General features: G+C 45.9%; 1 protein-coding gene across 6 annotated transcripts in view; it reads right to left on the bottom strand.

Moving 5' to 3' along the window:
- map7d1a (MAP7 domain containing 1a) overlaps positions 1 to 23,492 on the bottom strand; it is a 478,390-nt gene that overhangs the window by 106,537 nt on the left and 348,361 nt on the right. Inside the window, exon 1 of one of the 6 annotated variants that reach the window (XM_085962372.1) lies at positions 17,099 to 17,117. The exons of the other annotated variants lie outside the window; for them this stretch is intronic. Within the exon in view, the coding sequence (XP_085818498.1) occupies positions 17,099 to 17,102 (4 nt within the window). The 5' untranslated portion in view covers positions 17,103 to 17,117. Of the gene's footprint in view, positions 1 to 17,098; positions 17,118 to 23,492 lie in introns of those variants that run through there. 6 annotated transcript variants of the gene reach the window in all.

Here is a 23,492-nt window from a genome sequence, read left to right as displayed (position 1 = left end):
GCACAGGGGGTTTCACTTTTCAGGGCTGGCTTCCTAAAGTGCTGTTAGACTGCTTACTGCAGTTTGTGGCCTTTGATTCCTTCCCTCCCCCCACATTATTCGATAGCTTGATCTGCATTTTGAGTACTGCAGTTGCTCAGCCCTGATTTATTGCATTGCAAGCCTTTTTTTTTGTCCCCTACACTGCTTATCCTACAACAGTCTTGCTGTCAGCTGGTAGCAAGCAAAGTGTCCAGCATGGGGATTCCAGCAACACTCCTGGACTCGGAGCAGGAAGAGGAGGAAGTAATGGACGCAGGCAAGTTGCAGCCAGGAAAACATGTGCGGCAATCGCCAGCTGACAGGACGTTCGTTTAAGTGATGAATCTGGCAATGATACAGCCTCTCTACTGCCCACAATACACTGGCCGAGACAACTCCCTGCCTCCAATATCACCCACTGTACCTGTGGTTGCCAACTCCCCAGGACTGGCCCTGGAGCCTCCAGGAATGAACGTTTAATCTCCGGGACATTGCTGGTGAGAAAAAGCAGCGGGGCATTAAAATAAATTAGTCGTAAAAAATATTGGGAGAGACTGGGAAATAGGTGGTTTGACTGGCAATCAAGAATCATCCAATTGGGTATTGAAGAGTCTGTTCGCTTTCCCATTGGTGGGGGAAGGCGGTGCGTCATGTGGATGGGCGTGTCGGGCGGCCAATGGCGGGCGTGTGGGGGCGGGGCGGTTGGTGGCAGGTGGTCATGTGATGAAACGTCCTGGAATACGTCCAGAGTTGGCCAACCCTAACTGTACCACAACTGCCATGCTTGCCCACTAACCTATCTCCTGCAACCTTAAAGTGCTGTTAGGACTACACATAGACGGTTGCTTGCTCTTGGTGATCATATATCTTCTTGAACCTCACCTACTGCTGCTTCTAGGCCCTGACCCAATGGAAAGAGTAAAGAATGAAGAGAGTACTTGCATTTATATTGCACTTTCACAACCTCAGGACGTCCCAAAGCGCTTCATAGCCAATGAAGTACTTTTGGAGAGTTGTCACTCTTGTAATATGTGGCAGCCAATTTGCGCACAGCAAGGTACCACAAACAGTGACTGACTCCCTATTCTTTAATAAAGCGCTCATGAATAACATTGCTTCCTTTAGATTAAAGCTCAGCAACAGTTCCAGCCCTGTTGCCAGTCCACGCTGTTTACCTTGTGCAATGTTAAAGTGCTATTCTACATTGTGAATCTGGGCAGTGAATGTTAGTCAGCTCTTCAACCATGATGGACATCACAGCTGAGCCTGACCTTGGTATGCGCAGTGTGCACACTTGAACAGGAATTTTCACTGTTGTAAGGAGGTAACCTGCAGCTCCCAGGTTGAAATCAACTAACTCAGATCGGAGCAGGGTCTGAACCGGGGACCGTCCTGGTCTATGTGGCTCAGTACCGTACCAGACAATGTAGTGAACTACTGGCCCACTAGGGAAGCTCAGCTAATCATTAATATACGGGGGTGGGGGCAGGGGATAGAAGAGCCATATATTATTTGACGTGCTGTTGAGTACAAAAAGCTGGCACCAGTAAAAGTTACTGTGAAGCTGTCTGATTGTTGTAAGAACCCAACTAGTTCACTAATGTCCTTTAGGGAAGGAAACCTGCCGTCCTCACCCAGTCTGGCCTACAGGTGACTCCAGTCCCACACCAACATGGTTGACTCTTAACTGCCCTCTGAAGTGACCTTAGCAAACCACTTCATTGCATCAAAACCGCTGCTGTTCAGGAAGGCCCACCACCACATTCCCAGGGCAATTAGGAACGAGCAATAGATGCTGGCTTTGCCAGCGACATCCAAACCCTGAAAATGATTTTTTTTTTTAAATGAAGTAATCACATCAAACTTTTCCCCCCCCCCATTCATATCGTGAAGACAATGCTCCTTTAATGTGGAGTACAGTACAGCGTTCAAAAGGGGACCAGATTTCAAAATATAAGCAAATTGAACCTTATAAAATATAAAATAAGCACTGTTGTGATATACTGTTGTGTCCATAATGAGGTACATTTCTACAAGTCCCACTAACTCATCTCTCATCCCAGTGAAGTCTGTCTCAGAGGGCCTCACTGACTCACTCTGTCTTATTTCAAAGGCACTAGGTCACACTTGGAGCCTGCCTTCAGTTCTGATTTATATGGCCTCTCTGCAATAATGTGACTGGACTGGTGCCATTCACAGTGAAGCTTTTCTGCCTCTCTCTCTCTAATTCACTCCGAGTCCTGTCTGTAGGCCCCAATTATAGTCTATACCAGTTCTACACAGCCTCAAAATCTGCACTCGTCCCTCTTTGCATGAAACTTTAAATAACATCCTGTGACCACAGTCCTGACAAATCCCGCGAATCACAGAGTCTATTCTCTCCCCAGGAAACCAGCTCCTGTACTGTTAACGTCAGTCGTCAGTCACTGCCACAAAATGTGTTTTTTTTTTAAAAACTCAAGTTTCTTTCAGATCCATCAGAAAAGAAGCACCAGCGTGGTACAATGTGTTAGCTACAGCGTGAGATTTGGAAGCCAATTCTTTACTTAAAACAGGTTAAGTAAATATTGGGTACAGTAGTGGACAGAGGGCATGGGTTCAAATGCCCAGCATGGCAAACTGTGGCGTTCAATAAATCTCATAACTTGTGGGCTGGCATCAGGAAACAAAATAATTCCAATCCCACTCTACATGATTGACTTTTAATTCCCTCAGAAGTATAACTCAGTTATTATACAAATAATTGTTACGAATCAAGAAGGCAGTCCATCACCGGTTTCATTGCAAGAGTTGCCAGAGAACAAATAGATTCTGATTAGGTTTGGGTATCAAGGGGTATGGAGCCTAAGCGATGTAAATGGAGTTGAGATCAGCCATGATCTTACTGAATGGTGCCACAGGCTCGAGGGGCTGAATGGCCGACTCTTGTTCCTATGTTCCTGAATGAAAATGCCTTTCAGCCTATTACAGGCACTATGATACAGTGACACACCTTCACCAGGAACAGAGTATGCTGCACTTATAAATAGGGCTAAAAGGGTGAGTGAAGTAGGATCGACTGTTGGATTCACTTTGAAACAGTCACCAAATCTGTCTGGATCAGCACGACTGTTGGTGACTTGACTGTTCAAGACTGAGATGAGATTAGGCCTAGAAATTGGGTTGGGGCGCCAAAGTGGCGCAAAAGTCGCCTGAGCGCAGGATTTAGCGCAGCGATCGGAGTAATACTGATCGCCAGAAATTCAGTTTCAGTGCCGCTCGAGGGACACGGGGCGAGGCTCGAGGCGCTCCACGTCCCTCTTAGGGCGCTGAAACTGATTATCGCAGCGCAACGTGCCGCAGCGACACACGCTGCGGCACGGCACGCTGCGGTACTGCAGGCCTTCCTCTCACTGTTAAGGGGGAGGTGCCTGCGTCAGCGCGATCCCCGCTCGCGAGTGCCGGCAAATGAGCCCGGCACCAAGGAGAAGTGCCGGGCTCTCGGGAAACAGCCAGCAATGCCACGGGGGGGGGGGGGGGGGCGGTTAGGAGGCAGGGGACGGAGGTGCTGGTAGGCGGCCGCCGAAAAAGCGGCCGCCCCGCACCTCCACCTTAACTTGCGCCGCTGCCGGCACAGTAAGGCCCCGTGAACCGGGCGCGGGTAGCGAACAGCGCAACTGCTACCAAATATCGCGAACTGGGCACGAATGGGGCGCTGCGCACACTGATGACGTCATTGGTGGCGGCGCAGCGCAAAAGCCTAACGCCACCATTAGCGCCCCTACTGAATATCACAGGAGACGCAGCCAGTGGCGCGACAGCCACTGACTGCCTCTTTAGGCGCTACTCACCCAATTTCTCCCCCTTAGTGCTGCCACCAATTTTGCTTCAATTAGCACTTATGTGTGCTGTGAGCCCACCTCAGTCAAACACCAGGGGCAGACTCATCCCACCAAGGACGGGTTGTGATTTCCACCCCAGTGGCCTGGGCTGGGAATTTAAGTCCGGGTCCAAGAGGTGAAAGGGCAGCATCTAACCCACTGCACCACTGCAGCCCTCCAGTCGCCTGGTTTTAAGATACTTCTCTATCAATGGAATACCAAGAAGAGTAAATCGAGATGTGTGGTGCAGAGTCCTCAGGACTAGAATCATAGGTTCATACATTACAGAAAGAGGCCATTCAGCCTATTGTGCCTGTGCCGGCTCTTTGAAAGGGCTATCCAATTAGTCCCACTCCCCTGCTCTCGCCGTATGGCCCTGTAAATTTTTTCCTTTTCAAGTATATATCCAATTCCCTTTTGCAAGTTACTATTCTGTTGTGTATGTACCTTTAAGAGAGAACTGTTTTTATACTGTAGTACCGGCAGTGACCACACCTGTATATAAAGCCGTAGCAGGCTTCTGCACTTTCAGTTCCAGCATACCCTCTGTTCAGTAAACACCTGTTATTACCGTTCTCCTGCAGTCCATGTGCTATTGGTACGCGGACCCTACAGTGGCGACGAGCAGGTTCAAACTCACCTGCAGTACTGCATCACCTCACGGGGATCCATCCCTGAAAAGAAGCTTCTTGGAGGTCGAAGCCATAGCAACGGGCGTCGACCGTGGGCAACCGCCCAGTGATCCATCGGAGTTCAGAGAATCGCAGGGGAAGCTGTGGAGAGCTGGGCTTGACTCTCCAGTCAAGGTGTTACAGCAAATCGTGCTGGTAGCAGGTAGTGCGATGACCTTTCCGGACTGCGGTGGGCTAGAGCTCGATCGAGCGGCTCTGCAAGGGGGCCGTGCAGCATCATCGGGAAGGAAAAGAGAGAGAGAGGGTGGAGCGCACAGGGCGCGGTCAGTACTCAAGAGCCGGGCAGCATTAAAGAAAATAAAAGGGGGAAGGAAAAGAGACACGCAGTGGACAGCGTCGAAGAAGAATAAAACTAAGAAAATTAATTAACAAAAGAGAGACGCGCAGAAGCCGCGGGGCGCCGCCATTACTATTTAGAACGCTAGGGGCAGCATTGGAAGCAGGGGGAAGAAGGAAAAGCGCGGGAGGCGCCATTTTAATCCATTGGGGGAAGAAGGAAAAGCGCGGGAGGCGCCATTTTAAACCACCCAAGATGCCGAAGAGTGGCAGCATCACTGCTTTCGACAACGAAATAGAAGACTGGACCACGTATGTGGAAATAATTGAAGTGTACTGCAAGGCAAATGAGGTGGCCGATGGAAAGAAGGCGTCGGTATTATTGAATTTGATGGGCGCGAGAACATACGGCCTATTGCAGAATTTAATTACCCCAGCTAAACCAATGGAGAAAAGCTTTGAAGAGATTGTCAATATCTTACAGGAACATCTAAACCCTACACCGCTGCTGATAGCAGAAAGATTCAAGTTCCATAAAAGAAACCAGCACAAAGATGAGAGTAATGCTGACTATCTTATGGAACTACGCAAGTTATCGAAACACTGCCAGTTCAGAGCAGGACTGGCAGATACCTTAAGGGATAAGTTTGTCTGTGGGCTCCAGAGTGAAGGAACCCAGAAACGGCTACTTTCGGAAAAGGACCTTATGCTAGAAAAGGCTTTCAGCGTGGCAGTATCCTACGAAGCAGCAGCACGGGGAGCTGCGGAAATACAACAGAAACCGCAAGAATATAGCACCAATGAAATGGCATATGGAGCAGAAAAGTGCTATTGCTGTGGCAGAACAACCCATGACCAGAAGGATTGCTGGTTTAAAGACAAAGTATGCAGGCAATGTGGAAAAGTGGGACACATAGCACGAGTCTGCAGGTCGGGAAAGAAAACCAACACTAAAAGAACTACTAAGGAAAAGTACAAGAAAGTACAAAAGATGACGGACAGTAGTTCGGAAGATCAGAAGAGTGATAATGACTCCGGGAGCAGGAGACTAAGTTGTCTAAAGTTACACAACGTGATCGCAAAGGAGGATCACCGAACCATTTGGGTCACCCTCATGATAGCAGCGTCCCAAGTAAAGATGGAATTGGACACAGGATCAGCCCTAACAGTCATGAATCGACGAGACTACGAGCGGCTATTCTCACACATACCCTTGAAGGACACGTCCATTGTCTTGAAGACATATCTGGGGCAAAAAGTCTACCCTAGAGGAAAAATAAGGGTGCCCGTTAAATACAACGGCAAAGAAACACAGAAATTGTATCTATATATACTACAAGGTGGAGGACCACCATTATTGGGACATGAATGGATCCAAAAAATACAATTGGATTGGCATTCCATTCAGGCGCTAACTGTGGCTGACAAAAAGGATGACGATGTCACACCTGGACGACTGTCAAAAATTCTAACTGACGCGAAAGAGGTGTTCCAGCAAGGACTTGGGACTCTAAAAGGCGTAACGGCAATGATAAAAATTGAAGATAACGCAAACCCAAAATTTTTTAAGGCCAGACCGGTACCTTACGCGATCCGCCCAGCCGTTGAAGCAGAGCTGGAGAGTCTGGAGCGTTTGGGTGTGCTGTCCAAGGTGGACTGGAGCGAGTGGGCCACACCCATCGTTCCTGTAATGAAGAAATCATTGAGCAGCACGCCTGGGGAGCCGAAGAAGGTTCGCATCTGTGGGGACTTCAAGGTAACTGTGAACCCAGTCCTGCACACAGTACAATATCCACTTCCACGGATAGAAGATATTTTCGCCTCACTATCTGGAGGGAAACGCTTTACGAAGATTGATCTGGCCCAAGCGTACCTACAAATGGAGGTAGAAGAAGCATCTAGAAAATACCTCACGATAAACACTCACAAAGGTCTTTACCAGTACAACCGACTGGTATTCGGGGTAGCATCAGCTCCGGCTATTTGGCAGAGGGTGATGGAACAAGTCCTGCAAGGGATCCCGGGGACCCAGTGTTATTTGGACGACATCCTGGTTACGGGCGAAAATGACAAGTGAACACCTTGCCAACCTGGAGCAGGTGCTCACTAGATTACAAGAATATGGGCTACGAGCCAACCGCCCCAAATGCAAGTTTTTCAGGAAACAAATCTCGTATTGTGGCCACGTGATTGATGAAGAGGGGTTACATAAGTCCCCAGACAAGATTGAGGCAGTAGTCAAGGCTCCAGCACCGGAAAATGTGTCGCAACTGAGGTTGTTCCTCGGGTTGCTGAACTACTACCATAAGTTCTTGCCAAATTTGTCGACAATTCTGCACCCACTGAACGCCCTGCTGCAAACTGGAGTAGCATGGAAATGGAGTGATGACTGTAAGCGTGCCTTTCAGGAATGTAAATGCCTAATCACTTCAAAAGAAGTATTGGCCCACTACAGTCCAACACTACCGATTCGGTTGGCATGTGATGCGTCTCCCTACGGCATTGGAGCGGTGCTGTCACACAAATTCCTTGACGGTTCAGAGAGGCCAATAGCCTTTGCGTCGCGCTCGTTAACCTCAGCCGAGCGTAACTACGCCCAGATTGACAGGGAGGCCCTCAGCCTGGTGTGGGGGGCGAAGAAGTTCAATCACTATCTGCACGGGCAGAAATTCACCTTACTGACTGATCACCAGCCTCTTGTCTCCATTTTTAACCCAAAGAAGGGCGTTCCGGTGATGATGGCGCAACGGCTGCAAAGATGGTCCCTTTTTCTAGGGGCACATCAATACGACATAGAGTATAAGGGTACAAAACAGCATGGAAACGCTGATGGGCTGTCGCGCCTGCCGCTGCCTACAGTGGAGGAAGCACCTGCAGTGGACCCTGTTGAGCTTTTCCATTCAACCATAGTCGAATGTCTACCTGTTACAAACTCAAGTATAGAGAAGGAAACCCAAAATGACCCAACACTCTCTCGGGTCTATGATTTGACGGTGAAGGGATGGCCAGCACATGGCGACTCACTGTTGCCAGCATTCTCGCCAAGGAGAGAACAGCTGTCAGTGTGCCGGGGGACCTTGATGTGTGGATCCCGAGTGGTAATTCCACCCAAGTTGAGAGATAGAGTGCTCAATGAGCTTCATGAGGGTCATCTGGGAGGGGTAAAAATGAAGAGCCTAGCCAGGGCGTTTGTGTGGCGGCCGGGAATCGATAAAGAAATTGAGGAAATGACCAAGAGATGCACAGGATGCCAGAAAGTCCAAAGCGCCCCACCACAGGCCCCGCTAAACCCATGGGAGTGGCCCTAATCTCCATGGCAACGGGTACACATTGATTTTGTTGGTCCATTTATGGACTCAATGTTTTTAATCGCCGTGGATGCACATTCGAAATGGCCAGAGGTCATCAAAATGTCCTCCACCACCACGGAGAAAATTATTGCAGTCCTACGTACCATCTTCGCCAGGAATGGCTTGCCAGAACAGATTTGCTCTGACAATGGACCACAGTTTGTGTCCGAGGATTTCCGGAGGTTTTTGAGGAATAATGGGGTAAAGCATTACACATCTGCCCCATATCATCCAGCCACAAATGGATTGGCTGAGAGGTTTGTTCAGACCTTTACAAAAGCAATAAAGGCGATGTATAACGACAACATACCACTAACACAAGGTGGATAATTTCTTGTTTGCTTACCGGAATGCGACACATGCAGTCACCAACCAAGCTCCAGCCATAATGTTCTTTAACCGAAGGTTAAGATGTCGCCTGGATTTGCTCAAACCAAACATGAGACGAGATGTTGAGGATAAGCAATTCCAGCACATCAATGAGAAGCCAACCAGGAGCTTCAAGATAGGGCAACCAGTCTTGGCCCGCGACTACCGAACAGAAAAATGGCAGCCAGGAACGATATGCACACAGCAGGGACCACTAATGTACACAGTGGACGTTGGAGAGAGCATCGTGAGACGCCATGCTGACCAGATTCTAGAGTCACAGGAACAAGTCAAACCCATACCACGAACATGCGCACCTGGTGATGAACCCGAAGTACAGATTGCGTCTACCTCAGAATCAGTGGTATTGGAAGCTGACGAACCAACCAATGACAATGAGCTAGAATCGACTCCGCCGCAAGAACAGGATACTCGAGAAAGGCGCTATCCAGACAGGATCAGGAAGCCTCCTCAAAGACTGAATTTATAAATGATTACTTTCAGCTGATGTATATAGTACAGAGAAAATTGTAATTGTAATTAGTTATTATTTAATTGTTAAATGAATGTTATGTACTATTTATCTAAAAGGGGAGGAATTGTTGTGTATGTACCTTTAAGAGAGAACTGCTTTTATGCTGTAGTACCGGCAGTGACCACCCCTGTATATAAAGCCGTAGCAGGCTTCTGCACTTTCAGTTCCAGCATACCCTCTGTTCAGTAAACACCTGTTATTACCGTTCTCCTGCAGTCCGTGTGTTATTGGTACGCGGACACTACATAGTCAATCTGCTTCCACCACCTTTTCTCCTCATCTCCCTCCTCAAGGGTTACAAAGTACAGGAAACTCTCGATTTACTCTGTTAACCGGCAAAATTCAGGAGTAGGTTCAGGTAAGTTTTACTTCATATTAGTGGCCGTGTAACCAGGGTTCCTGCACCTGTTGCTAAGCAACAGGGAAGCCTGGATCTGTTGCTATGTACGGGGCTCTCGTACCTTTTACTATACCTCTCTGTAATCCGGACTTTTTGATAAACCGGCACCACGCTGGTCCCGGATAAAAAAGAGTTTCCTGTATTTACAGCACAGAAACAGTCCATCCAGTCCAATGGATCCATGCCAGTGTTTATGCTCCACACGAGCTCCTCCCACCCTTCTTTATCTCACCCCAGCAACATATCCTTCTATTCCTTTCTCCCTCATGTGCTTATCGAGCTTCCCTTTAAATACATCGATGCTATTGGCCTCAACTACTCCTTGTGATAGCGAGTTCCACATTCTAACCACTCTCTGGGTAAAGAAGTTTCTCCTGAATTTCCTATTGGATTTATTAGTGACTATCTTATTTTTATGGCCCCTAGTTTGGTCTCACCTGCAAGTGAAATCATCTTCTCTACATCTACCCTATCAAACCCTTTCATAATCTTAAAGACCTCTATCAAGTCACCCTTCAGCCCTCTCTGTTCTAGTGAAAAAAGACTCAGCCTGTTCGATCTTTCCTTATAGGTATAACCTCTCAGTTCTGGTATCATTCTAGCAAATCTTTTGTGCCTCTATATCCTTTTTATAATGTGGAGACCAGAACTGTGCACTTTACTCCAAGTGTGGTCTAACCAAGGCTCGATACAAGTTTAACATCACTTCTCTGCTTTTCAATTCTATCCAGTTAGAAATGAACCCAGAGCGTTTTTTTTTAAATGGCCTTATTAACCTGCGTCACTACTTTTAGTAATTTGTGTATCCGTACCCCCAGATCCCTCTGCTCTTCTATCCCATTAAGACTCTTATTTTCCCAGGAGTATGTGACCTCCTTATTCATTTTATCAAAATGTACTGCCTCACACTTAACTATAGTGAAGTTCATTTGCCAATTACACACCCATTCTGCAAGTTCATTAATATCTTCCTGTATTTTGTTGCAGTCCTCCTCAGTATTAACTACACCCCCCAATTTGGTGTCCTCTGCAAATTTTGAAATTGTACTTCCGATTCCCGAGTCCAAATCATTTATGTAAATGGTGGTGAATAACAGTGGTCCCAGCACTGCTCTTTTTGGAACACCACTTCCCAATCTGAGTAACTATCTTTAACCCCTACTCTCTGTTTTCTGTTTTGTAGCCAGCTTGCTATCCGTTCTGCTCCTTGTCCCCTGACTCCACATCTTCTGACCTTAGTCATGAGTCTACTATGCGGTACCTTATTGGAGGCTTTTTGGAAATCCAAATATATTACTTCTATTACATTACCCTTATCTATCCTTTCTGTCACTTCTTCAAAGAATTCAATAAGGTTGGTCAAGCATGACCTGCACTTTTGGAATCCACACTGACTACTCTTTATATTATCAATTTCTAGATGTTTTTCTATTACATCTTTAAAGTTCTTCCTTGTATACTCAATAGAAGTGTTCTGATAATTCTACAGTTTGTTGATCTGACTGGGCATTGGGATCTGTTGCTCTCGTGATACATTCAGGATCACTTATAAATTCTACAAATATATAGGGCCATAATTTGCTGTGGCATCTTCCGTTAGTTAGACTTGCCCATGCACGTTTAGGTTTTTACATTTTTGTGTGGCAAGTTGCTGAAAGTGCGAGCTGATAACATCGCAGTGAGGGAGAACCGGGCATCTGGGACCTCAGTGAACAGGACAAGCAACTGGGTACCTCCTTACCCAATCAGATTGAAGGAGTGTGAAATTAACAGCTCAAGGACTGAGAAGGAAGTGTGAAGTTAGAAATAACAACAGAAAATGCTGGAAAAACTCAGCAGGTCAGGCAACATCCGTGGAGAGACATTTGAGTTGACGTTTCGGGTCGAACCCTTCTTCAAAACTGGAAAGAAAAGAAACTAGATCGAAGGCAGGGCTGCGATCTGACAAAAGAATAAAAGAAACAAAAGAAGTAAAAGAGATTAGAAGCTAGACGAGATGGTAATAGGCTGAGATTAGGTGTAAAGTGTACTGGCTGGGCAAGAGATAGCTGTCAGGTGTGAGAGGGAAACAAAAGGAAAGGGGGGGGGGAAAGGAGTGGAAAATTACAAGTTAGAATGGGTGAATTCAATGCCAAATCAGGTATAGAAAGAGAAATAGAGAGAAAGAAAGATTGGATTAAGAGAGTGAGTGAGAAAATAAGAGACAGAAAGGAAAAGTAAAAAGTAAAAAAGAATTAATTTAAAATTTGACACTTTTAAAATCTCCAACCAGTAAAATCTGAAGGAATGAGGCTCCACGCTTGTAACAGTTAATTTTCAGTGGCAGAGAGGTTGACTGGCAGTAATTAACACCTATCACGTCGAAAATAGCCCCAGCCTGTTCGATCTTTCCTTATAGGTATAACCTCTCAGTTCTGGTATCAATCTAGGAAATTCTTTTTGCCTCTATATCCTTTTTATAATTTGGAGACCAGAACTGTGCACTGTACTCCAAGTCTGGTCTAACCAAGGTTCGATACAAGTTTAACATAACTTCTCTGCTTTTCAATTCTATCCCTCTAGAAATGAACCCCAGTGCCATTTTACCCCAGTGAAATGGACAAGACTTAACTTTCGGTGGCGAGTTTAGTTGTTATCTACCACACAAGTACAGCAACCTCACGCCGCTCAATGCATTTCAATGGTGAGGCAGAGAGCAAGATGCTGTTTTCACGAAGCTAATGGCGGAGCGATGCAGCAAGTTTTGGATTTCCGCATTTAACCGCGCATCTGCCCCTCGCCTGAAGTTGCAGCACCATTTATGCATAAATAACAGCGGGCGCCATTAGCCTCACCGCTATTTTGACAGAAAATTATGGCCCATAGTGTCACACCAATAGCCATGGGTATTCTCTGTTTGCAGTAACGCTGAATTGGAAATCTGACACCGTTTCTCTATAATGGCCTGGAATTTGTGGCCCTGACGACGGCGAACTGGCAGCTTTCGCCGTCATTTCACCTTTGAAACTTACGGCAACTTCAGGGCTTAGCGCATGTGCAGCCTAATGCGGAAATCCTGAAGTTGCGGGCAGTCATTCACTGCTCCTCCACAGGCAGCGCTGTGCGCCCCTCCACCCCTGCACAGAGCCGGCAATCAGTGAAATCTCTCAAATCATGGATACTGACAGCTCTTCCGCAGTGCGTACGCTGTTAAATACCCCATTAAAAGTTAGACCCAAAGGGATTAGGTGTAACTCAGGCTTTAACAGTGTATTGACTGCTATACAAAGGTAATGGCCCTGAAAAACTCATTTTAATTCTGTGCAGTGTCAAACTAATTCATTTTAATAAAAATTTAAATTTTTAATAAACTTTAAAAGGTTGTTCATCTGTATTTCAGGTTTGCCTTTTCCCCATGTGAGAGCCCCAATTTTTGTTTTGTTCTCTCTAACATTTTTAAAAAGTTAGAATTTTACTATCTTACCCACTTCCTGGTTCACGATCTGTGAGAATTCTGCATTTTGATTGGTTGCTTAGACAGCTTGTTTGACGCAACAGCAGCTCGCACTAGGGGATCCCCATTAACTTCCGTTGATTTCAACTAGCATCGGAAAACCTGAAATTCTCGGCACACGATCGCGAGATCTTTCTGCGAAGTTTACTTCGGGGCCAGTGGTGAAGGCCTTTGCTTCGCCGCTGACCACAAATTCCGGGCCAATGTAGCAATTATGAGGGGTTTTGATAGAGTAGATATGGAAAAACTATTTCCATTGGCAGGGGGGTTGGTAACCAGAGGACACAGATTTAAGATAATTGGCAAAAGAACCGGATGGGAGATGAGAACTTTTTTTTACACCGCGAGTTGTTATGATCTGGAATCAGATTCAATAATAACTTTCCAAAGGGAATTGGATAAATACTTGAAAAGGAAAAATTTGCAGGGCTATGGGGAAAGAGCGGGGGCGTGGGACCAATTGGATAGCCCTTTCAAAGAGCTGGCAGTCATGAAGGGCCGAATGGCCTCCTTCTGTGCTGTATCTTTGGAATTCTCTATCCCAGAGGGCTGCGGATGTTCAGACGTTGAGCATATTCAAGGCAGAGATCGATAGACTTTTGGGCACTATGGGAACCAAGGGATATGGGGATAGGGCGGGAAGGTGGAGTTGAGGTAGAAGATCAGCCGTGATCACATTGAATGGCGGAGCAGGCTCGAAGAGCCAAGTGGCCTACTCCTGCTTCAATTTCTTATGTTCTTATGTATCATTCTATGAACCCTGGCTTTTGATGTATAGATTGTGCCAAATCATTTCTGTCAATACCCAGTACTCAGCGTGGCGAATGTGAACCTGTGACACATACCGTCTCTCCGTGGAGTCCCTCTCAGTGTGTGACAACTTTCTTTTAAAAAAACTCCAGACTCTGTTGGGGAGGTTTTAGGGCAGCATCCTGGACCAGCATGCTAGGAAATCTCCATTTTGGAGCTGTTAGATTGCTAGTGTCAGTTGTGGCTCAGTGGATAGCGCTCTCACCTCTGATGTCAAAAGGTCATGGGTTCAAGTCCTACTCCAGGGACCTTTTGACGTCAGAGGTGAGAGCGCTATCCACTGAGCCACAACTGACACTAGCAATCTAACAGCTCCAAAATGGAGATTTCCTAGCACGCTGGTCCAGGATGCTGCCCTAAAACCTCCCCAACAGAATCCCACTCCAGGGACTTGAGCACAAAATCCAGGCTGACACTCCAGTGCTGTCTTTTAGATGAGACGTTAAACTGAGGTCCAGTCTACCCTTTTAGGCGGACGTAAAAGATTCCTACTTTGAAGAAGAGCGGATGAATTGTCTCCGATGTCCTAGCCAACATTTATCCCTCAACCAACATCACTAAAGACAGTTCATCTGATCATTAACTCATTGCTGTTCATGGGAGCTTGCTGTGCACAAATTGGCTGCTGCATTTTAACATTACAACAGTGACTACACTTCAAATAAAGTGCTTTGGGAAGTCCTGAGGTCCTGAAAGGCGCTCTAGAAATGCAGGTTCTTCCTACTTCTACTGGCCAACAAAAAAATCCGCAGACCTGACGCTAACTTTTGTGTCATAGTTTTTGATCATTTTGAAAATGTATTCCCCTCCTCCCCCTTCTGAGTCTATTCAGTGAACTGAACGCCGTCAGCACATTGCAGGCGACAGCTTGTGGTTTACACAAAGCTCACGAGCCAGCTGGCCGTACAACTGGCAACGATGATTCACTGCTCGCAAAAGGGAGAACTTGAGCCAGTGTCCCAAACAGATCCCAGCAGTTAACCTCAAATAACACCGCTCGTCAAAGCAGCCCCACGACCTTGGGTCAACAGCCCTGCCCCAGCACAGAAACAGCTGTTGGGAGTTCGTACTGTCCCGTCGCACCCTGCCCTGCTCCCTGATGGGCAGGCCCCCTCGGTGAGTGACAGGTGTCCCCTGACCACAGATATCTCAGGCAGGTCGATACCCTTTGGGCTGGAACGCCAACCCTGCACTCCTCACCGCTGCCGAGCAAGTGGCAGAACAGCTGCACAGCCTGCACTGGGAGGCCAGTGTAAAGAAAGCTGCAGTCACTTCAACATAGCAACCCCAACTACAGGAGGAACCAGCTAAAAATAACCACAGCTACCCTAACTACAGGAGGGACCAGCTCCAAGATAAGAATTGAAGGCAAAAAAGTGGGAGACTCTTGCACTGGCAAAGGTGGTTGGGGGAGTGAGCAGCTGAGTCATATGGACTAGAAGGTCCCAGGTTCAATACCCAGGCTGTGCCCAGTTAGTGGATCTCAGTTTAAATTGTATTAGGGTTGCCAAAGCTGGGTTCAGAGCCAATCGGGCTGAGGAAGAGGAGTTTGTGTTGCTGGATTCACGTGATGCGGGTTGAGGGATAAACCTTGGCCAGGACACTGGAGAAAACTCCCCTGCTCTTCTTACGATGGTTCCGTGGGATCTTTCACCCGAGAGAGCAAACGGGGCCTCGGTTTAATGTCTCATCCAAAAGACGGCACCTCTAACAGCTCAGCACTGCACTGGAGTGTCAGCCTGGATTATGTGCTCAAGTCTCTGGAGTGGGACTTGAACTCACAACCTGCTGACTCAGAGGCGAGAGCGCTGCTACTGAGCCACAGCTGACATAAGAAGGGGAAGTTTGAGAGGGGTTTTTCCAAGTTGGCTATTCCTGGCTGTTCGAGGACTGGAGGCTATCTCAAAGATTCCCCATGCAGCAACACTTGCTTTAATAGGAGAAGGGAACATGAGTGAGAGAGAGAGAGCGAATGAGTGAGGGAGAGAGAGCGAATGAGTGAGAGAGAGAGAGCGAATGAGTGAGAGAGAGAGAGCGAATGAGTAAGAGAGAGCGAATGAGTGAGAGAGAGAGAGCGAATGAGTGAGAGAGAGAGCGAATGAGTGAGAGAGAGCGAATGAGTGAGAGAGCGAATGAGTGAGAGAGAGCGAATGAGTGAGAGAGAGAGAGCGAATGAGTGAGAGAGAGAGCGAATGAGTGAGAGAGCGAATGAGTGAGAGAGAGCGAATGAGTGAGAGAGCGAATGAGTGAGAGAGCGAATGAGTGAGAGAGAGAGCGAATGAGTGAGAGAGAGAGAGCGAATGAGTGAGAGAGAGCGAATGAGTGAGAGAGAGAGAGAATGAGTGAGAGAGCGAATGAGTGAGAGAGAGCGAATGAGTGAGAGAGAGAGCGAATGAGTGAGAGAGAGCGAATGAGTGAGAGAGCGAATGAGTGAGAGAGAGTGAGCGAATGAGTGAGAGAGCGAATGAGTGAGAGAGCGAATGAGTGAGAGTGTGAATGTGAGAGAGAGCGCGAATGAGTGAGAGAGAGCGAATGAGTGAGTGAGAGAGCGAATGAGTGAGAGAGCGAATGAGTGAGAGAGAGCGAATGAGTGAGAGAGAGCGAATGAGTGAGAGAGAGCGAATGAGTGAGTGAGAGAGCGAATGAGTGAGAGAGCGAATGAGTGAGTGAGAGAGAGCGAATGAGTGAGTGAGAGAGCGAATGAGTGAGAGAGAGCGAATGAGTGAGAGAGCGCGAATGAATGAGAGAGAGCGAATGAGTGAGAGAGAGCGAATGAGTGAGAGAGCGAGAGCGAGTGCGAATTCACCCATGTTACAATCGGAGCAACTCCACCACCTCCAACTACAATTAAAGGCGCAGGAGCCCAGAAACTATTGCAGGTGGTGAGGGCCAAACACTCACCCTGCTCGTGTCGGTCACTCCTTTAAAATACGCAGCCAGGACAGAGGAATGTCATGCAAATGCATTAAAGGACTGTCCTGCTGATATTGCCAGCCCTTTTCACAAGCTGGAGTTTAAATTCAGATCTTCCTAAAATATATATATAAAAATTCAACACTGAAATCTTCTCAAGGATTGGCATCCTTTTGCAATGAAATCACGAGTGCTGTCCTTTCACCCGCCTCCAGTCAGACACCATTTCGGCGGTACTGACTGGTACGGATACAGAAGATAGGTTCACCGTAAGGCTGCTGAGTACCGCAGGGCATGTCATTGCACAGATATAGATTAGGAAATAATCTTTCAAGACAAAAACCTTCGGAGAGATGTGTGGACATTAAAAAGCTCGTACTCATCTTGCCTTGGGTAATCGCTCTCTTCCTCTTGGCGAAGGTAGCCCACCACATACCTCAGCAGAACACTTGAAACCTCCTGCAGAAACCTGCTGCAGCATGAAGAGCCAGCACTGCGAAGGAATCTGAAGCCTGCAGACTCCAGCGGGCGACTGCCAACTGCCATTAAAGGGCAAAGAAGGGATCAGTAAAAATAAGCTCGGCGTCAGTCCCTGTTGTGATTGGGTTTGTTTATGGGCAACCCAGCTCCGTTAACACTGAGTTCAAGTGCAGGCCAGAGCGCAGCTGCCTCTCATAGTTTGGCCTCCAGAATCAGGCAAACGAATCAATGGAGGGGACAATTCAGCAGAACAGCAAACACAACCACACAACCGTTTTTTTTTTTTTGCTACAGTCTCGGGTTCTCCAAGAATCGATCCGTCTCAGCCACTGCGAAGCAAGTCAGCTTTAATATCGGATTTACCAAAAGCCTGAAATGGTAAAAGGGAGCTTCTGCTCCTTGGGGGAGGGGGGGGGGGAACTTAGATAAATGGCCCTTGCCCAGAGAGGTGGCTGCATGTCTAAAGAACACCTGCATCGCCATTAGCAACCCAAATTCCAGGAGGCTTATATCCTTTTTGACTTGAGAGATAGTGTAGTGCTTTGAAAATTATATTCCTCTGGCATCCACAGAGTGGTCTTCAAGCCGACAACAGATGTCCAGTACTTTTCCACTTAAGACCTCCAAAAAGGGTTTCCACGAAGGCTGGAGAGGCACACAAGCTTTTGATGATCTTAATCCCTCACTTTCCATCTACTTCACACAGCCCTGAGTCTTGGAAACGTCACAATCGTTTCCTAAAACCATATCTTCACTGGCAGACTGAGCTCGGAGCTGTAACTCAGGAGCTGGTCCCTCTTATGTTCATTAATAAATAGACATTCTTATTATGAACACAGCTAGCTTTTGCTAGACACTTTATTGAGCACATGTGGACTGGTACAGTATCTGTAGAGGCATCCATCTTGACTGCTGCCTTGTGGGTAGCCTAGTGCCTCATGGGTAATGTAGTCTTAATATACATACAGCTGGGTAGTGTAGTCTTATATACATACAGCTATATACAGCTCTACACAGCTCTACGGCTCCACCTAGTGTCCACTATAGAATGACATGTTATTGATCATTACATCCCCCTTTCTTTGAGGTTTAACAAAATCAATATCAATCAACTTTCAAGAAAACAATAAAGATAATATCAGTAACACTTTTGTTAGTGCTCTATAAACATAAACATTTTCAAAACAGTCAACACATTTTCAAAGCTTTACATTGTACTCAAAGATTAAGACTATCAGGCTTTTTTACTTCACATGTGGATCTTCTCAACACGGGTAAGTCTGATGTGTCTTCATGAGATTGTTCTGGCGGTGAATGACAAGATGCAGTTGCAGCATTGTCATCAATCTGGTCTTGAATAGTCTCTTGTGTTTTTAGGAGGGAACGGCGGTTCCTCCTGAGAATCTGTCCTTCCTCAGTTCTAACTGTAGCTTTCCTGTTCCATGCATCTGGATCCTCAATCCTGACAACATCATCCCTTGTCAATGGTTTTAGAGTTTTGGATGACTTGTCATAGTATGATTTCTGTTTCAGCTTTAACAGTTGAAGTCTCTGTCTCAGTTCCTCACTTTGCTGTTCTTTTGCACAGCAGGTTAGCGTGGTGCGCAACTTGCGATCCATTAGTAGTTCAGCAGGTGAAGAACCACAGTCTAAAGGTGAGGCTCGGTAGCTCAGCAGGGCGAGATAAGGATCAGATTTGCTTTCTGTCGCTTTCTTCAGTAGCTGCTTGAGAACTTAAACACCTTTCTCTGCCTTACCAATTGACTGAGCATACAAAGGGCTGGATGTGATGTGCTGAAAGTCATAATGTGCTGCAAACTGTTGCCACTCCTTACAGTTGAAGCACGGACCATTGTCGCTAACGTCAATCCTGGGAATTCCATGTCTGGCGAAGATGGATTTCACATGCATTATGACACTGCTTGCTGTGGTGCTTGTGAGCAGCGCCATCTCAGGATAGTTAGAATAGTAGTCAATCACTATTAACATAGAAACATAGAAACATAGAAGATAGGAGCAGGAGTAGGCCATTCGGCCCTTCGAGCCTGCTCCGCCATTCAACGCGATCATGGCTGATCATCCAAACCCTAGCACCCAGTCCCTACACCGACAGCCATCCCACCCAAGCCCTATCCCCGTAACCCCACGTATTTAATCCCCCCTAACACTAAAGGTCAATTTTTATCATGGCCAATCAACCTAACCCGCACATCTTTGGACTGTGGGAGGAAACCGGAGCACCCGGAGGAAACCCACGCAAACACGGGGAGAATGTGCAAACTCCACACAGACAGTCACCCGAGGCCGGATGTGAACCCGGGTCTTTACCATTTAAATGAAAAAGGTCCATACCAACCTTTTGCCATGGTGCTGTTGGTATGTCAGCTACTATCATTGGTTCCTTTGCTTGTTTGTTTTGGTGTTTCTGACATGTCTCACATTTGCCTATCATGTTCTCAATGTCCTTATTTATGCCAGGCCAATAAACAGTGTCTCTTGCCCTCCTTTTGCATTTTTCAATTCTGAGGTGTCCCTCATGAATCCTTTTGAGCATGTCTTGACGTAGAGCCTGTGGAATGACTATTCTGTTCTGTTTTAGTAATAGTCCACTTGCGACACTCAATTCTGACCTTATGTGAAAATATTTTGGACAGGAACCTTTTGGCCAACCATGATGAATGTTCTCTATTACTGTTTGTAATATTGTATCTTTTACTGTTTCTTCTGCTATTTGCTTTGATTTTGTGTCTGACACGGGCAGCGCAGCAGTGACCATACTCACATGAACATCCACGTCTTCTTCAGTAGAGCTCACATGACTCATTGTGGGTGCTCGGGATAGTGCATCTGCTAACACTATGTATTTGCCTGGTGTGTAGATCAGTTCAAAGTCATATCTTTGCAGCTTCATCGTGAGTCGTTGAATCCTTGGAGACATCTCATTCAGGTTTTTTTTTATGATGGCAACCAGAGGGCTGTGGTCTGTCTCAACTGTGAAGGTGGGAAGTCCATATATGTAGCCATGAAACTTCTCTAGTCCAACTACCAAGCCTAGACATTCCTTTTCAATCTGGGTGTATCGACACTCAGTATCAGTCATAGACCTGGAGGCATAGGCAACAGGCTTCCAATCTTCACCCTCTGCTTGTAGCAAGACCACACCTAGGCCATCTTTTGATGCATCCGTTGACACTTTGATTCTCTTTGTTGGGTCAAAGAAGGTGAGTACAGGTGTGGTTGTCAGCACTGTCTTGAGGTTTATCCACTCTTGTTCATCTCTTTCTGTCCATGCGAACTCATTTGTTTTATGTAGCAAGTCTCGCAGACAGGCTGTCTTGGCTGACAAGTTAGGAATGAACTTTCCAATGAAGTTTATCATCCCCATGATGCGTAGCACTCCTTTTTTGTCAGTGGGTCGGGGCATTTTGAGTATGGCGTTTACTTTTTCCATATCTGGCTCTATTCCTTTACCAGATAGATTATCTCCTAGGAAAGTGACTTCCTGGACGCCAAACTGACACTTGGCTTTGTTGAGCTTCAGTCCATTCCGGCGTATGCTCTGTAGCACTTTAGTCAGTCTCTCATTGTGTTCTTTCAGTGTGGAGCCCCAGATGATGATGTCATCAACATAGACCCGAACTCCTTCCAGACCTTCAATTATGTGTTCCATCGCTCTATGAAAGATTTCAGATGCAGATATTATCCCGAAAGGCATTCTGAGGAAACAATACCTGCCAAATGGTGTGTTGAAGGTACAGTATTTGGTGCTCTCTTCATCCAGTTTTAGTTGCCAAAATCCTTGTGAGGCATCGAGCTTTGTAAAGTATCTGGCACCTGACATTTCACTGGTGATTTCTTCTCGCTTGGGAATCTGGTAGTGTTCACGTTTTATGTTTGCATTTAAGTCCTTTGGATCCATGCATATTCTTAGATCATTGTTCTTTTTCTTTACACATACCATGGAGTTAACCCAGTCTGTTGGCTCTTCGACTTTCCTGATGACTCCTAGTGTGGTCATTCTGTCCAGTTCATTCTTGAGCCGGTCATGCAGGGGTGCTGGAACTCTTCGTGGAGCATGTACCACTGGCTGAGCATCCTCCTTTTGCTGGATCTTGTAAGTGAATGGTAGAACTCCAAATCCTTTGAACACATCCTGGAAATTATTCACTACAGAATCCACCGAGTCATCTGGTCTGCTTATGGCACAGTTTATATGGTAGACTCTCTTGACCAGTTCTAAGTCCTCACAAGCTTTGTCACCCAGTAGTGAATCAAGTCTTTCAGCCACAACAGAAAACATGAGATGATGCACTTTGTCTTTGACTGTCTGTGGTAAACCACTGTTTGTATTCCTGTTTGTATTCCACTGTGTACATGCCTGGACATGCCTCGGCTGACTCCTCCCACAGGTCCTAGTATAAAGGTGACTGCTCCCCAGCCCTTGGTATCCTGGACCGGTCGACCACTCGAGGCAGACCTCCATTCTGTTGTTAATAAAAGCCTTTAGTTACTCTTCTAACTCTCAGTCTTTTATGAGTAATTGATAGCGCATCACTGTCACCTTAAGTCTGCATACACCTAAGCTATCTATTTTCTGTCCATTATAGTCCTTCAGCAGTACTGACTTTTTCTGTATTTTGGGCTTTTCTTTCATATTGTTAATGTCACTCATACTGATTAAGTTTGCTTTTGCCCCAGTGTCTAGTTTCAAGGTAACTAATGCTCCATTTACCTGCAGTGGGATCATCCATTTGTCCACTTTTACTGCATTAACTTTATGTTCAGCATTGTCCATTTCTGAGGGCTGCACATTTTCTGTATCCTTTTTGATATCGTCACATGACACCATTCATACAAAAAATGTCTCACTTAAATCAGTGTCCTCAATTACATTAACTCGTTGCCCTTTCTTAGTTTTTACTTTTGAAAAGCATTGTTTGGCAAAGTGATTCCTTCCATTACACTTTGTGCACATTTTTCCAAACGCTGGGCATTGTCTTAACTGGTGTTTGTAACCACAGTGTTTACAATTAAAAATGTCATCCTCCGATTGCTTTTCATTTCTGTTCTGCCCACGTTTCTTCCCCTTGTAGGACACAGCACCGACAGCAGCATTATCACTCATTACAATTGCATCATTATTGATTTCACTGAAAGTCTTCGCGTGCTTTCGAGCTAGCTTGCTGGCTTGGCATATTTTCACTGCATTTTCCAAATTTAGTTCGCTTTCTCTCAACAGACGTTCCCTGACTTTTTTATCATGAATACCAAACACAATCTGGTCACGAATCATGGATGATTTCAGCTCAGAGAAATTACATGTCTGTGCTTTCAGTTTCAGATCAGTTATAAAGCTATCAAAAGTCTCATTTTGCTGCTGTGTCCTTGAACAGAACATGTATCTTTCATAGGTCTCATTCTTTTTGGGAGAGCAATGTGCATCAAATTTTTTTAGCACATCTTCTAATTTTTCTCTGTTCTCTGGATTAAATACAAATGTATTAAATACCTCTATCGCCTGTGGGCCTGCAACCGTAAGCAGCAACGCTATCTTCCTTGCGTCTGGCTTCGTACCGAATCCGTTGGCTGCAATATAGAGTTCGAATTGTTGTTTAAGAGTCTGCCAATTGTAGTCGATATTTCCTGTGAGTTTCAAACGCTCTGGTGGCTTCAAATTCTCCATGTCGCTTTTCACAATTTTCAGCAGATCTTCACCATCCTGGTAACATCTTATGTTCATTAATAAATAGACATTCTTATTATGAACACAGCTAGCTTTTGCTAGCTACTTTATTGAGCACATGGACTAGGTACAGTATCTGTAGAGGCATCCATCTTGACTGCTGCCTTGTGGGTAGCCTAGTGCCTCATGGGTAATGTAGTCTTAATATACATACAGCTGGGTAGTGTAGTCTTATATACATACAGCTATATATAGCTCTACACAGATCTACGGCTCCACCTAGTGTCCAATATAGAATGACATGTTATTGATCATTACAGTTACTAAGGGGTAGGGTTGCAAAATTCTGGGAATTTTTAAAAGAGGAAACTTTCCATGGGAATTTTCAGGAATTTTGAGTTTTTTTGCACACTGATGGTTTTTGTCTCTGACCCTTATATTATCTTTGTCGTCAAAATAGACATACTGTTCCATACAAATAAAAACAGGCTTTCAAAACTTTATTTAGGTTATAATTTTGAACTTTATTGAACCCCCATCTAAAATAAAATTAAAAGAGCGTCAGATTATTTAGCCTGTAATTTGTCCTTATTTTGTCCCTTTGAGTCTT

This window comes from Somniosus microcephalus, chromosome 20, assembly GCF_052327205.1.
Source record: "Somniosus microcephalus isolate GS21.2 chromosome 20, FLI_Smic_1.0, whole genome shotgun sequence".
Lineage (NCBI taxonomy): Eukaryota > Metazoa > Chordata > Chondrichthyes > Squaliformes > Somniosidae > Somniosus > Somniosus microcephalus.
This window is presented reverse-complemented; position numbering and strand designations above follow the sequence as displayed.